The following is a 17,119-nucleotide window of genomic DNA, read 5'->3' on the forward strand; positions in this document are numbered from 1 at the left end:
GGGGGGGTGGAGGGGAGGAGGGGGGTCTGAGTCAGAGACCGCCAGCAGCTGCTTGGGGTCTCATAACAGCAAGATCCCGTGTTGTCAATAGATCACAGCTGTCTGGCGAGGCTTCACAGGGCGTACGAAGCAGGTGGGCCCTAAATGGTGAAAAATCAGCTTGTCTGGGCTATTTTAAAAATCACTGGATGTGTAAAAATGCGAGCTCGGTGCCAGTGGGCTTTGGAGCTAACGGGTCTGAGCCCGTGGTGAAGAAAGAAACAAGCCGGGGCCAATAGACAGAGGCCACCTCTGGCCCATTTACGTATCGGGAGCTTAGACAGCCTGGGCCTGAAGATTTGAGTAGGAGTCGAGCGGCTCCTTCTTTGCACACACGGTGTTATAGACAGAGCCTGTTGGGGGAGGAAACCGGCGGGTTCCAGAGGAGGGACAGAGAGCTGGCAGAGATGACGAAGGAGAATGTGCCACAAGACGCTCCGCATCCTGGGAACACAGGGAGGACGGATGCCCCACGCATCGCACATTCTTTCTGTGGAAGCCCCGGGCCAGAGGCAGGGCCGGAGAGAGAGCCCTAAATGGGCAATGATAAGATCACCAGGGCCAAAGTAATGTCAGTCATCTGTAAAATGATCTCAGGCTTTCTGGGGGTATTTATCCCCTAGACAAATTGCCAAGGTATCCTCCCATTTTTAAGATGAGCACACAGGTACAGAGAGGTTGATTCACTTACTCAAGGCTACACAGCAATTAAATGGTAAAGCCTGAAATTGAACCCAGGCAATCAAACTCAGGGCCTGTGCTCCTGACTCTATGCAATGCACAGAATCAGGGCTGGGGGCAAAGAGGTTCTGGGGAGGGAAGACAAGGAAATGTGGTCAGGGCATTAGAAGGAAAAGGTATCCTGATGGAGGGGATGCCTTCTGCACTGTTGCTGGAGGGGCTCTGGAGAGACCTAACGCAGGAGGGAGGCACAGGGTGCGGGGGCAGCAAGAGCAACCCGTTTCCACTCCTCTCTGCACTCTCTGCACCACCCTGCCCCCCTCCCTTCGCTTCTCCCTTCCCCCCTACTTCCTTTGCCCCATCCACAAGAATAAATAACCTTCCCTCGGAGAAGAACACGGAAAGCCCGGACTGGGGCCAGCCTGATGACCTCTGTCTCCAGGACCGATGGACCTAGAATTCCCCTGTCGCTAACTAGCAGGCCCCAGGGACACACACACCTACAGCCCAGAGGAGGGGGGACACCGTTGAAGCCCCCCACCAAGCAGAGGCCGGGGCTGGAGGCTGGCCCATCTCCCTGGGGCTTCTCCCCGGGGTTTTTTTCCTCCCTGCGCTGGTCCCCTCCCTCTTTCCAGTTTTCCTGGCTGTCCTGCCTGAGGACCGATGATGCGATGATGCGTGTGTCACTGGGGCTGGGTCACACGGTTCTGCAGGTCCTCCCCTGGGGACACAAGGCCTGGGAGCAACATCTGGCCCCAGGCATGGGTGGGCGGGGGTCTGCCTGCTGTCTGAAGGGTGGGTCTTCACAGGGGCACAGGGAAGGTGCTGACTCCCACAGCCTGGGAAAGAGGCACCTACTCAGTAAGGAACTCCAACTCCTTCCACACATTTACCGGCCCCTGAACATCTTCTTTTGTGTTCAAGTTTCTCATCGGTTTTTCTATCATGTGTCTGTTTCTCTTTTAATTTGTTGTCATTCTTGATATTTTCTGGATAGGGGCCATCTGTAGATCAGGGGACCATGCAGTAATGAAAACAGAGGTGGAGGCTGGACCTAGGGCCAGGTCAAGAGGGCCAGGAGCCACAGGAAAAAGCTTGAACTTGAGAACCATGGGACAAGAGAAGGGCTCCTTGCCTCCAGGCGACTCCGAGTGTGGTCTAGCACAGGCAGCATCAGCTTTCGCGGAGAGTTTGGTTAGAAATGCAGAGCTCAGGGGCTCCTGGGTGGCTCAGCCGTTAAGTGTCTGCCTTCAGCGCAGGTCATGATCCCAGGGTCCTGGGATCGAGCCCCGCATTGGGCTCCCTGCTTGATGGGAAGCCTGCTTCTCCCTCTCCCACTCCCCTTGCTTGTGTTCCCTCATTCTCGCTGTGTCTCTCTCTGTCAAAAAAAAAAAAAAAATCTTAAAAAAAAAAAAAAAAAAGAAAGAAACGCAGAGCTCCGTGCCCTGTCAGAGACAAGGGAAACCAAGTCAGCAACCTGACCAACCTGACAAGATCGCTGGGGACTTATGCATGCCGGGCAGTCTGAGAAGTGCTGGTCTACCAGGGAGCCTCAGGGTCACACTCCTGCATCAGAGAGATCACCGCGATTGGGAAGGAGCAGGGGTGGAACTGTCCACGGTCACGGTTCTGTTCCAATGTAAATACACTCGTTCCTTTGAGCTGTTCACGTAACAGGGTTTGTTGTTTTTTTCTGAGGAGAGGGTCAAAATAGTTACACACCTCCCCCAGCCTGGCGATAAGCGGCTACTTACTTACCGAGCTCTTCGTTGGCTGTGCGGGTGGTACAAGGGACAGCGGTCAGCCGCTCCTGGGAGCCGCCGAAACCCCGCTCAGAGTCGCCTCATCTCATCGGCCTAAAATTCCAAAGTTAGAGAGAAGGTCCTTGCAGGCACGGGGACCCGGTGCAGAGGCTCCGAGTGGGCCAACCTTGGAGCTGGTGAGTCTGAATTCATCCGCTGCGCGCACAGGAAGAGAAGCCCGACTAAGTACGAGAAACATAAACACACTTATCTTACAAACGCTGTTTGAAGCGACATGGGAGAAAATGCATGGAACGTCCTTTGGGAAACACTCCGCCCGCCGAGATACTAGTTTGCCTTGTGATCGTCCGTCATCCAAAGAGATGGGTTCTCTTTCTGATGCTTATCTGAAGCGTCTGCATTTCTTACAATGAACGTGTAAAAAGCACGTGTATGTATGCTTGGTTTTGTTTTGGTTTTTTGTATGTAGGTTTTGAATAAAGGGCTAAAAAGATAGAAGGTTTATCAGTTTCTGGGTAAACCCTAAAAAGTAAATCTAAGATTCTATGAATCAAATTGTTTCTTTCCATGCTCCTAAGAACTGATAGCATGCCATCTATCTATCTATCTATCATCTATCTATCTATCTATCTATCTATCTATCTATCTATCTATCATCTATCTATCCCTCAGGACACAGACATTACAAAATTGTCACACACAGACACATGATCTTGCAGGTGCTGCTTCATGGCTCTTGGGCTGAGGGTTGTGACGGAAAGTCTGAAGCCCATGTGCTTGGTGGCCCTGGGGTCCCTTTGTTCTCTTTGGAGTCTGGTAACTTTGCTAGACTCTGGCCTGGTACTATCATTCGGGGGCCATTTCTCCTGGGACATGGTGTGCTCCTTTATGCCCAGAAAGATTTCTTGAATTTTAACTCCATTTGATTAGTTGAAAGATTTTATTTTTAAGTCATCTCCACACCCAGCGTGGGGCTTGAACTCATGACCCTGACCAAGATCAAGAGTCACCTGCTTTCCTGACTGAGCCAGCTGGGAGCCCCCTGAATTTTAATATTAAATATTTGTTCTGTGCATGCTTTTCAGTCTTCTTTGGGAATTCCAATTAGCAGATGTTGGAGTTTTTCCTTTATTCCATGCATTCTTGCCAGACCTTTGTTTTCACTTCACTTTGCTCACTGTCTTCATCTTTGTCTTCCTTGTCGATTACTTTTTTTTTTTTTAAGATTTTATTTATTTTGACAGAGAGAGCAGGAGTGTGGGGAGGGGCAGAGGGAGAGGGAGAAGCAAACTCTCCACTGAGCAGGGAGCCTGACGCAGGACTTGATCCCAGGACCCTGGGATCATGACCTGAGCTGAAGGCAGATGCTTCTCTGACTGAGCCACCCAGGTGCCCCAATAGATTACTTTATTTTTTTTTTTAGTGTCTTTTCCGCCTTGGGCGATTTCTGATAAACGTTTGTTTTTGCTACAGCTTTATTTTCCTCGTCTCTTCTTTCCTAAGCTTGACCGTTTCCTCTTCATTTCCTCCCGTTGTCTTGCTGTGTCTTCCCTGAGCCCTGAGATCCCTGTTTTGCTCTTGTGCAGGAAACTGCTACAATTGCTTTAAAAAAATTAATTGCAAAAGAATTGCTCACAATTTTCTTTCTTTCTTTTTCTTTTCTTTTTTAAAGATTTAATTCATAAATTTATTTGAGAGAGAGAGAGAGCGCACATGCATGAGTGAGGGGAGGGACAGAGGGAGAGGGAGAGAGAATCCCAAGCAGATACCCAGTTGAGTGCAGAGCCTGATGTGGGCTCAAATCCACAACCCTGAGATCATGACCGGAGCTGAAATCAAGAGTCAGACACTCGACTGACTAAGCCACCCTGGCAACCCCTCCTTTTTTCTTCTTTTTAATTGTTCACAATTTTCATCAGCTTTTGGGCAACAACTTTCTAGAGACTATTCTTTATATGCCAGTTTTTTTCTGATTTTGTTTTTACCATCCCTAATTTGACCTTGACCATATATATTTTTTTGTTGTGGTAAAATACGCATCACATAAAATTGACCATTTTCATTCTTTTTTAGATGTACGTTCATCAGTATTAAGTACGTTCGCATTGTTTGGCTGCCGTCTCCAGAACATTCTCATCTTCCCAAACGGAAAGTGTGCCCATTGCGCACTGACTCCGCAGGGGTTCACCCCTCCTCTCTGCTCCCAGCGACCACTCTTCTTCCTCCTGTCTCTATGAACGTGACTCCTCTAGCAACCACGTACTGATGGAATCATACAATATTTGTCCTTTGTGTCTGGCTTATTTCACTGAGGCTAATGTCCTCAAGGTTCATCCATGTTGCAGCCTGTGTCAGAACTTCACTCCTTCTGAAGGCTGAATAATATTTCATTGTATATATTTTATGTATCTATTCCCTGTCCGACATGTTCTTTTTATCCATCCATCCACTGATGGACACTTGGGTCGTTTCTACCTTTTTGGCTATTGTGACTGATGCTGCTGTGAGCACGGGAGTACAAACTTCTGCTGGAGTCCTTGCTTTCAGTTCTGTTGCATATACACTCAGAAGTGGAATTGCTGGTAATTCCATATGGTAATTCTATTTTTAATTTTTTGGGTGTCTGACATGCCGTTGGCTGTACCGTTTTACATTCCCACCAGCAATGCACAAGTGTTCTGATTTCTCTGCAATCTTGCCAACACTCGTTATTTTCTGTTTTTGTTTTGTTTTTACTAACCCCCTTCTTAACAGGTATGAGATGGTATCTCTCTGTGATTTTGATTTGCATTTCCCTGAGGATGAGTGATGTCGAGCATCTTTCAGGGGCTTATTGGCCATGTTTATGTCTTCTTTGGAGAGACAGCTACTCAAGTCTTTTGCCCGTTCTTCAATTGGGTTGATTGTTTTTTGTTGTTGAGCTAATATTTTTTTGTGTAGACCTTGTTTTGGATGCTTGTTTTCATGGAACAGCTATTTATGGAAGACTCAAGTAAGGAAGAAGCCAGAACTGTGTTCTATGCCAGCAGAACTCTTCTTTCTGATGTGGGCGTTCTATATGAGTTTCTGTTTCTGTTTCCCCCAGGCAATGGATTCAGGCAGTTTTCAAATTGTTCACAATGCAGATTCTCTTCTCCTCTCCGTTTCAAGGACAAATTGCTTCCTACAGATATGGCTCATCTTGCTGTGTTTCTTCATTTAGTCCCTTGATTCTTGGAACCAATCCAGATTTGGTGCCAACCTGCACACTGTATTCTAAGGAGGGCTTTTACTTCTGCAATTTGGGAATGTCCTTCACCTTGAAGAGGGACCTTTTTTTTTTTTTTTTTTTTTTGTGATTATTGGCATTGTCTCTCCTTTTCCTGCCAAAGTCCTACTCATTTTTCTGGCTTTTGGCATCCTTTAGAAAAATAGGAAAATTGATTTCTAATAGATGATGTTTGCATCCTTTCTTTGTTGCTCTTGAATAATTGCCAAGAAAGGCTGACGACTTGATCCATTCATCCAGCATCCATTTCTCCAGAAGTCCAACATCGTCACAGAATAATGCAGACAGGAAAGAGACTTCTGGGTCCTCCCCTCTATTTCTACTTCTCAGGCAACTTCCTCTGAGTCTTCAGAGGGTCCCTTTTATTCCCCAATTCCCTCTTTAATGTTGGCAGTTCCCAGGGTTCCATTCTTGGCTCTCTTCCCTCCTTCTAGGCTCACTGTCTCCCATGAATTCCATAGGTTTACAAATTCCTAGGTCTGACTCCCTAGGTGTCAGCTCTGTGTGAAGCCACTGCCTCTCTGAATGACTGTGGGATCTGTTTTCTTCTTTAGGAGGTGAAGTTGCATCCCTTCTGGCTTGGGACCCATTCTCACCTGTGGAGGGAGAAGCGCCAAGGTGCCATCAGAGCACCTTGACCCCAGCACCACCTGGAATCTACCCAGGTAACACTCCCCTCCCTCAGTAGATTCTTCCGACCACAGTGCAGTCTGGACCTACAATGGGAGATGCTGAAATTGGCAAGTGACTTGAGGCCATGAATATGGGTGATTCCAGTTCCTAAAGCAAAGGTGAGGGTCTAAGCCCTCATTCCCACCCTCATTTCCCACAAAATCCAGCTCACACCACTCTCACAATTTGAGACATCTCATCTAGGGCCCCTTAGCTACAAGGACCATATTTCATGAACCCCAAATCAGAATATATATTCAGATTGAGATACAACATCTGCCTGAGCCCCACCGATCCCTGCAACCCTCAACTGGTAGGCTTGTGCGGCGAGTTTGGAGGACATCTTTTGCTTGTGCCTTCAGGAACCCAGAGATGCCTGGACTTGACCTTGGTCCAGCCACACCCCTCACTCAGTGGTCCTTGAGGGAGATATTAGCACATGAGGCCATGGCATCTCCTGGCTTGGGCCTGGATCTTCAGAGCAGAGTTCCCTGGCACAGTGGATTTCATTATGTGGTTTAATACAAGAGAGCCTCTCTCTCCCTGCAAACTCAAACCCAGATCTCAGCAGCACTCTGGCCTCTGGCTGATGAACTGGGAGCCCAACCAAGGAGAGGGAAGGGAGCAGGATGGACGGGCCAGTTCATCACTCCTTGGGGGTAGAGACAGGAAGCCGAGAGAGACGGCTTGTGCATTTGTGTGCTGTCCTTGAATGGAGGGTGGCCACAGCCATGGCCCCTCAGTGTCGGGGAATCTAAGCCAATCAGAGGAGTATGAGCCCCTCTTTGGGAGAAAGGTGGCTACTCCCTCCCAGGTAGTACGACATTCTGAGCTCTCCTGCCAGAAGGTACATTTTTAACTACAGAAATGATATGGAATATGGAATATGATGATTCATGAAGCTTACCTCTAATCCTATGTATAAATCACAAAGTCTCAGAGGTGCTTACTAGAACTGAAGGGATACGGGCCCATCTCAAGGAGATCCAGCACTGCTGGGCCTTGGTCCCGTTCACTTTCTCTCACTTTACCCCACAAAATGAGGTAGAGTCATCTCCCCAAGATCTATTTTAGGCCACAACTGGGAAAACAGTCAGCCACAGTTTTATTTTATTTTTTTAAAAAAGATTTTATTTATTTATTTATTTATTTGAGAGAGAGAGAGAGCACAAGCAGTGGGGAGAGGCAGAGGGAGAGGGAGAAGCAGGCTCCCCCCTGACCAGGGAGCCCGACTTGGGGCTCAATCCCAGGACCCCAAGATCATGACCTGAGCCGAAGGCAGACGCTTAACCAACTGAGCCACCTAGGAACCCCTCAACCGCAATTTTAAATAGAAAAAACTCAGTTTCATGAATGATGTGCCCTTATTCTAAATGTGCTCCCATTATGGGTCATTCACCAGCTATAGTGTAGACAGGAAAGCAAAGACATTTCTACCTTCCAGGAGCTGTCAGGGGCAGCCACTCAAAAGCACTGACCACGTCAGCTGAGACCTCTTCATCGTGTCTGCGTGGGATATAAACAGCAAAGAAATAAAAAGCAGAATGCCTAGAACGATGTGATTCAGATCAAAGTGGAACAATTATGGCAATAAATAATAACAAGTCATATTTATAGCATTAATAAGTAGACTATCAAACTGGGTACAAATCTGATTTGAATCATTTTCTGCATACAGGAGATATCCTGCAATGAAAATGACACAAAAGGTCAAAATAACAGGTTAGGAAAACTTGTCACATGTGGATTTTTAAAAAGATGACAATATTAATGTTTAATGACATTAATTCATCCAACTCTTGCTTGTCTCACTACGCGCTCAGCAGCGTTCCCTGCGCTAAATGCTTCACCAAAGAAGCTGGAGAGTTTGTCATGACCAGGGGGCGAGGAATAAGTTGCCTTGTTATTAGGTGTTTTTATTTTCCTGGTTTTTTTCTTTTTTTTAAAGATTTTATTTATTTATTTGGCAGAGAGAGAGCGCACAAGCAGGGGGGAGGGGCAGAGGGTGAGGGAGAAGCAGGCTCCCCACTGAACAGGGAGCCCGATGTTGCAGGGCTGGATCCCAAGACCCTGGGATCATGTCCTGAGCTGAAGGCAGACGCATAACGACTGAGCCACCCAGCTGCCCCTATTTTACTTTTTTTTTTTTATCGTGAAAGGAGCACGTGGCTTCTGTAACGAAGTCTAGTAAGATGGAGGAGCGGATGAGCGAAAGGTACAGGTATAGGTCTTCCCTCCCCAAACTCAGCCTCTCTCCCCCAGGCCAAGCCTGCTCACCACTGGGTTACCTCCTCCCAGAATTTTCCCCTAGTCCTAGACCACATATATAATCTTTTTAAAAATGGAGATCACATTCTTCAACTTTTTATTTTTTACTTAACAAATCCTGGGTCTCTTTCCAGGTCGGTTCATATAGCTTGGGTTCCTTCTTTCTCGTGTCCATAAGTCTTTCCTTTTATATCGGTGTGTTTTAATGTAAACAGTCCCCCTACGGGGATATTTCGGATTGTTTTCATTTCTTTTGAGCACTTCAAGGAACTGGTGAAGGTCTTACACACGCTTCTCTGTGTACGAGGCGTTATGTTTGTGTGGGATGGCTCTCCAGAAGGGGGATGTGAGCTTCAGCATATGCACATTTATGTTTTGAGATACTCCAAATCATCGTTCTGAAAGTGCTAACCCTTTGTCCTCCAACCAAGTGCCTCAGAAGACACATTCCCCTCTCTCTTTCTCAGCAACACGGGGTGCTTTATTCTTTTTTTTTTAAAGATTCATTTATTTATTTTAGAGGGGGGGCAGGGAAGGAGCAGAGTGAGGGAGAGAGAGAAACTCAAGCAGACTCTGTGCTGAGCGTGGAGCCCTACGCAGGGCTTGATCTCATGGCCCTGAGATCCCAACCTGAGCCCAAACCAAGAGTTGGATGCTTAACCGACTGTGCCAACCAGGTGCCCGGGGGATGCTTTCATTCTTTTAACTTTTGCCCAAGTGGTCAATGAGATGGTATCTTGCTGTGGTCTAAATATGAATTTTGGGGGGCTGCTAATGATGTTAAGCATCTTTTCATATATCTATTGGCCATTGTATTTCTTCCTCTGTGAAACAGCTTTTCAAAGAACATGAGAAATACCTGTTTAGAATGAGAACCAAAGTTGAAACACCAAGGATTTTGTTATTACTCCTTAAATCTTCAAAAAAGGAAGAGGTATAGGTGAGGGCTAGGGCCAGGGTTCAGGCACGGGGAGGAGAAACATTTATTAATCACATTAAAAACCTTTAAAAATCAAAAGCATCCCATGAAGATGTAGCAAATNACAAGCAGGGGGAGTGAGAGAGGAAGAAGCAGGCTCATAGCAGAGGAGCCTGATGTGGGGCTCGAACCCATAACGCTGGGATCACGCCCTGAGCCGAAGGCAGACGCTTAACCGCTGTGCCACCCAGGCGCCCCAGGAGAAACATTTATTAATCACATTAAAAACCTTTAAAAATCAAAAGCATCCCATGAAGATGTGGCAAATGTAAGAAAACCTGCAAGCTCTTTTAAGCTTCCAGAAAACAAGCAATTCTCACGTCATGTAAATTGCCCCAGAAACAGAAAACACGGCATGTATTGAGTATATTCTATGAAGCGAATGGATATAACACTAATAATAAGCCTTGATTACACAGAAGGAAAACTACACCTCAATATTTATGACCCTAAGATGAACGTGTCCAAAATGGCAGGGAATACAAATCCACAGCGTACTGATACAGAAATCTACAATGACCAAGTTGGGGTTTTCATGGAATATAAGGACAATTGGATATATGGAAATTTATGCACACAATGTACTATATTCATGGGATAAATAGAAAGGAAAATTATGATCATCTCCTTAGAGCCAGCAAAGAATCCTAATAAAATATTTAAATATAGGAATAAAACATAAACTTAATCAAGATGAAGAGTGGTTTTGGTAAACCAGCTGCCAACAGTGAAATACTAGAGCCAGTTTCATAAAATTAAATAATTTAAGAATTCAAGCTCACCCAACAAGGCATGGAACCAAAATAAGAAAAATAAGTATTGAAAAAATAGGAAAGCCACCAACATTATGTATTCTTGAGGCATTCATTCAGCAACTACTATAATTAGCAAAGATTCAGTGAAGCACAGAGGAGTGTTAAAAATGAATAACGTTTCTATAGAGTAACAACGCAAGTCAGAAAACACAACATTGAAAGATACTATTCCCAATGACATCAAAACAGTTGGAGGCTCCTAGGGAATAATGTTAGTACGAAATGTAAAGAAGCAACAAATTTTCCATTTTTCAGAGAAAAATGAAAGCCGGAGCTCTGTGGGGAGGGGAGGAGCCATAGGGTACAGCTGGGCAGGAATGTAACAGGTCCTTGGATTTAATCAGGAATCTATCCTGCCATCCTCAATGACCCATGTTTGCATATACTACAACAGCAGGAAACTTCCTTTATAAAGTTTAACTAGAAACAGCTCCTGGGTCCTGGATGGGAGCTCCTGCACCAGAACTGTAGGAAGCCAGAAAGCAGAGGGGACACATGAGCCCATCGCCAGCCCAGTCACTGGCCACTGCCCCAGCAAACAGGACAGAGTTGGTGCCGTTATAAACAGAAGGATGCATATGCCCCCAGTGTGCCACGGTAATGTTTCTATGAACGTGAAGGTATNGAAGGATGCATATGCCCCCAGTGTGCCATGGTAATGTTTCTATGAATGTGAAGGTACGCATGAAATAGCAGGGAGTAGCAATATGGAAAAAGCTCGTCCCATAATATGAGTTTACCAATAACACATGAAGTGAAGGTATGTTATAAAAACCCCGTGGAAAAGAATATGCATTAGAAAATAACTGGAAGTAAATGAACAAAATCGATAGTTACCTTGTGGTAGTAGTGGGGGTGATCTTTGTCAAATTACATTGGAAATGTATTTAAAGTTATTTTTAAGCAAGAAGAAAAGTTGCAACCTAAGAGTCTTTAAACAGGGGTAAGTGTGCCACACTGCCTGTGTAGGGGGGGAAATCATTTTCTCTCTACCCTTCTGAGTTCTTAGCCCAAGACCCTGTAATAAAAGACAGATTAACAAGAGAAAAACAAACAGAAGTTTATTAACACATATACCTTGTTTACATGTGGGAGTGACCCAGAGGGCAAATGAGTTGTTCCCCAAGGTGGCTTAGAATTCATTTTTAAATACCAATTTAATAGGAAAAGGGTGAGGAGGGGGAGGTAGGCCTCTTAGGAGGGGAGTAAACGCTTTCTGGGAAAGACAAATGGGCCCTTAGAAGAACAGGCAGGAGGTATATAGTTTGGGACAGAGGATGTCTGGGTGTGGTGTTGACTTCCAGCTTTTTGTCCCGGGAGACGAGGCTGCTGACGCTCCTGGGGGGATCTATGCCAAATGAACTCCTTTCGGAGGATCTGTCTTTAGGCAGATGAGGGGAATTTAGAGAAAGCCTCTCCCCGCATTTGCTGTATTTCAAGTGCCTTCAGTTCAAAATAATCCATATCCCAAAGCAGCGTCTTTTGGAGTCACATTTTCTGCTCCCTTTACCTACCTGGTTAAAACAACTAACCAGCCAATGAACTCATGGCTATGGAAGCTGAAGCAGAGACAGGACAGTCCTGCCAGGATTGTAGACTGTAGAGGGTTGGACAGAATGATCACTCACTTGCTTTCAAGTTTACAGTGATACCAGTAACATGAGCTTGATCATCTTTGTGCCTGTTGTTGGGTTATTGGGTGATTATCGGAAGACTTAATGACTTACTACGTAATATCGCAATTTCGAAAGTCCTTCACCAATCTGCTTTGCCATCAGAAACCTAAGAGATCACCAGTTTCACCACGTCCTGGTTAGCACTGGGTCTTATCAGAGTTCAATTGTTTGGTTAAAATCATTAGGCCAAAATGATGTGAAATTTTCAAGACATTAAGATTTTTGATATTCTAACCTTGCTTTTCTTATCTACAATGTTATAACTAGATAGTCTGTTTTGCTGGAGCATCATTAAACATTTTTTTTAAAGATTTTATTTATTTATTTGACAGAGATAGAGACAGTAGCTCGATCCCAGAACACTGGGATCACGCCCTGAGCTGAAGGCAGATGCTTAACGACTGAGCCACCCAGGCGCCCCCATTAAACATTTTCTGGACAAGATGACTAGAGAAGAAATGCACTACATACTCTTTCATCCAGAGGCTTGGGAGTTGATGGTGGAGAGAAGTGGTCTGGACAGGTAATCCTAGAACAGTGATGAGTCGGGGGGAAATCAGCAGGATGTATGTTCTGTGAGGGCAGGGGTCTGGGATGATGTGCTCAGTGCCCTAGTCCCAGCCTCTAGAACAGTATCTGGCACAGACTTGACTCCCAGCATAGTTGAGTTGGGGAAGGAAATCTGATTGTTAATATCCAGATTCTGTCACTAGGCTGTCACCAGCTTCATGGTAGGAAACATACAGATGTGTTCCGACCAAGTTGGTTGAAGAGTTGATCATGCTATCTCATGTCTCCCTTTGCAATTGGAAATGTGCAGAAAAGGGGGGAAAGAAAGGATTTACACATCCTCATAAGACATTTTCTTAGGAAAGCCAATTTAAAACCTTTGGTAAGCACATTAATAGGTGCTTAGGCCCTCTGCCTATTAGCCGATGTGTTCCTAGAAGCAGAATTTGCTTCCTTTTCCCCATCCTTGCTCATGTCACCAGAATGTCTAGGCCTTGAGACCCACACTCCGGGAACTCCTCTTTCACAGTCTTTGCCTGGGCGTTCAGGCTCTCTGGCAGAGCTTGGCTGCAGCATTGTCCTCGTTGGTAATGGAGTCTGCAGCCAGCCTACCAGAGGCTGCCCTTACTCCTGCCCAAGTGTCCATAAGTTCTGTAAAATGAGCTCCAGCGCCTACCCCAAGCTCTTAAATTATAAAATCTTTCTGAGATGTGCAAACCAGAGCGGCCTGCCCTTTTAGGATAGGAACAGTCCATTCCACGTGCCTCTGTTGTGGGCCCAGCCTCCCTCCGCCATCCGGCCCCTTTCCACTCTTCAGACATCTCCTCGTGGCGCCCATTAATCCTGAGGCAGCTCAGAAGAAAGCCTTTCACGTTTGGTGCTGGCTGATGGGCCCAACTTAGACTCAAGTTAATTAGGTCATGTCCACCATGCCTGGGCACAGGCTTGTCCCCACCTCCATTGGTGAAGGCAGAGAGATAATTTTCCCTTTCTCAGGGGAATAGTAGCCTCGACCAGCAGGTGAGGCCAACTAGAGGCTTCTGGGAAGCTGGAGACCTGGGCTCTTAGCCAAATTCCATCACAAACTGGATTGTTATCTAGGCAGAGTCACCTCGCCCTCGGGGCCAGCATTGTCCTCGGTGACAGGGACTTGGACTCACTGAGGGAGCGAATGTGGCAGATGGCCCCTTTCCCTCTGCACTGGGCCTGCAGAGAGCATCAGGACCAATGCAGCATTCCTTCTCAGAGCCTACACGTGTATCAAAATACTCCTCTGACAGTGGTCTGGACACCCTAACAGCTGTGGCAGGGGCATGGACGCCTCTTGGCCATCTATGTCCAGACGATCTGGGGGAGCCTTCCACCTCTAACACCCCGTAGCTCTAAGACTTCGGTTGGAGGGGGGCTCAACTCCTAGGTGTACAGAGATGTCCCAAAGAAAACTCTGAGTAAGCCTTTGTTAAAGAGTGATGTGGTGCTGGGCCAGGATGTCGGGAAGCTCCCGCTGCTTCCCTGGGCAGGAGTCAGTTGGCTGGTCTACCTGAGGCTGCTGATGGCCTTACCCAGGGGGCAGAGGCCTCCAAAGTGATCATCAACAATCCCTTTTTGGAGGCCTTGGGGCTGCTTGGTCTTAGTGTGGTTTTCCCATGAGCCCTGTCTTCTCTTCCAAAGACCTCCTCTCCAGTATTAAACCCATGCCCGGTCTTTTGTGGGTGCTCGTAGGGTGAAGACAGGAACAAACCTAAGGGTCAGACAAGTCAGATTCTGGGACGTGCTGTAGGCAGCTGGTTCCGGTGTCCCGCGCAGTCCCATGGTGTCCACTTGGGAAGCCCCCAGTCTTGTAAGACGGATTTCCTCAGAACGGTGATTCTCAAACATAGAGCCTGCAGAACTCTGGTGTTCCAGGAGCTAGACCAAATCGATTCCATGTGTAAACCATAATAATGGTCTTTTCTCCAAAATAGAGGGGAAATTTGAGTTGATGGAGAAAATTTTCTGAGTTGTATATTTTTTCCTTCCTCATCACTTCTTAAGACGATGCGTTTCTCCTACTTGCCTATTCACAAGCGAACAGACTAGTAGCTTCTGTGTCTAATGCGACCACCCTCTCGTTAGAAATCTACTTTGGGGGGCGCCTGGGTGGCACAGCGGTTAAGCGTCTGCCTTCGGCTCAGGGCGTGATCCCGGCGTTATGGGATCGGAGCCCCACATCAGGCTCCTCTGCTGTGAGCCTGCTTCTTCCTCTCCCACTCCCCCTGCTTGTGTTCCCTCTCTCGCTGGCTGTCTCTATCTCTGTTGAATAAAGAAATTAAAAAAAAAAATAAAAAAAAAAAAAGAAATCTACTTTGGGTTTGCCAAAATAACACAACACCATCGAACCGCATGGCAAAGGGTGAGCCCTCCTCCATGAAGAGGTCATATTTGGGGTCTCCTTGGAGGTTCTCCCTCCTTTTTCTTTGAAAATGTAGGTTATTTTGTTAATTTTCTGAATTGATTCTAATACACGCATATGCTACAAAACTTCAAAGGAGGAGAAGGGCAAACAGTAAAAAGTAAAAGCTCTCTCAAACCTTTTCCCAGCTCCCTGGCTCTTTTCCCCAGAAGCAACCACGATTTCCAGGTAGATCTCCTTGTAACAGAAAAAAAGAAAGCCATCAAGCCATCTCCTCCATAGTTAGTTTGTTAGGACTCTCATTTCCCTGGATAGCATTGCTCACTAGCTGTTCCAGATGTATAAATTATACACGTACGTATGCACAGACATATTCATTAAGAGAAGATTACAGAAGTCAGTCACGCTCTCAGGGTTTGTCATACGCATCACAATAGCCTTCAATTCAACCAGAAGAGAGCTGTCCACGGGGCACAGACCAGTAAGCCAGTCTGGACGCGCAGAGGGATGGCTTCCACTGTGTTCTGCTATGACCACGTGGTCACCTAGGGGTTTTGGCCGTAGAGAGGGACCCTCCGTCACGATGTTCCCCCGTTGTACCTTCATGCCCAGGGTCCTGCTCCCTGAATGCGTGAGAGAACTCAGATGACCTAGAAGTTTTTAGCTTTACTGGGGAGCCCGTCCCAGAGTTGGGAAAATAATCCTGTGACGTGGGCTGTCCGCAGGGATGAGGCCAACACGCTGCACCATATCCTGATGGAAGAGCTGATCCGACAAAAGGAAGTGTCCATGCCAGGAAACCTATTGGAGGAGGAAAAGATGTTTCTCTTGTGCTTCCCCTTGCAGAAGTATAAGCTGGAAAAGAGTATTAAAGAACTTCACGCTGTTGCAGACCAACTTGACGCAACTCATAAGATGCTTACCAAGACCAGGTTGGTGGCCAGTTCCTCAGGCACCATCTCTGGAGTCTTGAGCCTCCTGGGTTTGGCCCTGGCCCCCGTGACAGTAGAGGGGAGTCTGATGCTCTCGGTGGCTGGGCTGGGCCTGGGGGCAGCAGCTGCAGCCACCAATGCGTTGACAAGCATCTTCGAAAGTAGGAGCAACTAGGCAGCGAGAGACAGAGCCAGCGGCCTGGTGCCTATGGAAACAACCATGGTGTACGAAGCTTTGGAAGGAATAAGGTTGCCTGAAATCAGTGCTGCTTGGTCGTGTGTCGTCAGGTGCGTCGGACTCCTCAAGAACGTCAAGGAACTTCGGGCCTGCCAGATGGCCAAAGCCAGCTCTGGCTTCATGGCTAAGGGCAATGACTTCATGGACACACGCCATGTCCTCTTCTGGAGGGTGGGAAGGCTGCAGACCGCTGTTGAAGGCTCTGCTCTGTCCATGACCAAAGGTGCCCGGCTGCTGGGTGCTGCGGGGACTGGCTTCTTGCTCATGCAAGACGTGAGAAGCCTCCTGCACAGCTGGAAACACCTGAAGGAGGGGACGAGGGCAGAGACCGCCGAGGAGCTGAGGACGGTGGCCTGGAAGCTGGAGCAGGAGCTGAGCCAGCTCACCCAGCACTACAGGCTGACCACTGGGAGGCAGGCCTGGCCGAAGAGCCCGTCACCGAATCAGGAGGTAGGACGGGGGCGCGGGGTGCGGACGGCAGATGTGGTCACGGTTGTCCTGAAGCGTCCCCCGAGGGGCAGGCGAGAGAGGTAGATGCATAAATAGATCCAGGACCCTAACTGTCCTTTCTGCAGACAGAGGACCGTCCCCACACCCCTCCACCACAGGAGGTCCCTCCTCTTCTTTCCAGAATCCCATCTTTTTCACTCAAAGCGCTGCCCGCACACTTCTGGAATGATGACTTTCGTGTAGGTACTCACCGCCGGTCTTCCGGTCTGGTGTACCCCTGGGAAGGCAGGGGTGCGTCCCCAGCAGCCAGCAGAACCCGGCGCACCGCAGGGGGGCCACTGACATGTCTGGAAAAACATGAGGGTGGCATTCCAGAAGACAGGGGACGTTTCAAATGAGTTGGGAAAGGATTTTTTTTTTAAATTTTTTTTTAAAA

The 17,119-nt window shown here is 47.2% G+C and overlaps 1 protein-coding gene across 1 annotated transcript in view; it reads left to right on the plus strand.

Annotated features, from left to right (window-relative positions):
* APOL5 (apolipoprotein L5) overlaps window positions 1-17,119 on the plus strand; it is a 33,711-nt gene that overhangs the window by 12,607 nt on the left and 3,985 nt on the right. The window contains 2 exon segments of the mRNA XM_034643708.1: window positions 6,306-6,416; window positions 15,789-16,683. Of these exon segments, the coding sequence (XP_034499599.1) occupies window positions 15,820-16,683 (864 nt within the window). The 5' untranslated portion in view covers window positions 6,306-6,416; window positions 15,789-15,819.

This window comes from Ailuropoda melanoleuca, chromosome 15 (assembly GCF_002007445.2).
Source record: "Ailuropoda melanoleuca isolate Jingjing chromosome 15, ASM200744v2, whole genome shotgun sequence".
NCBI lineage: Eukaryota > Metazoa > Chordata > Mammalia > Carnivora > Ursidae > Ailuropoda > Ailuropoda melanoleuca.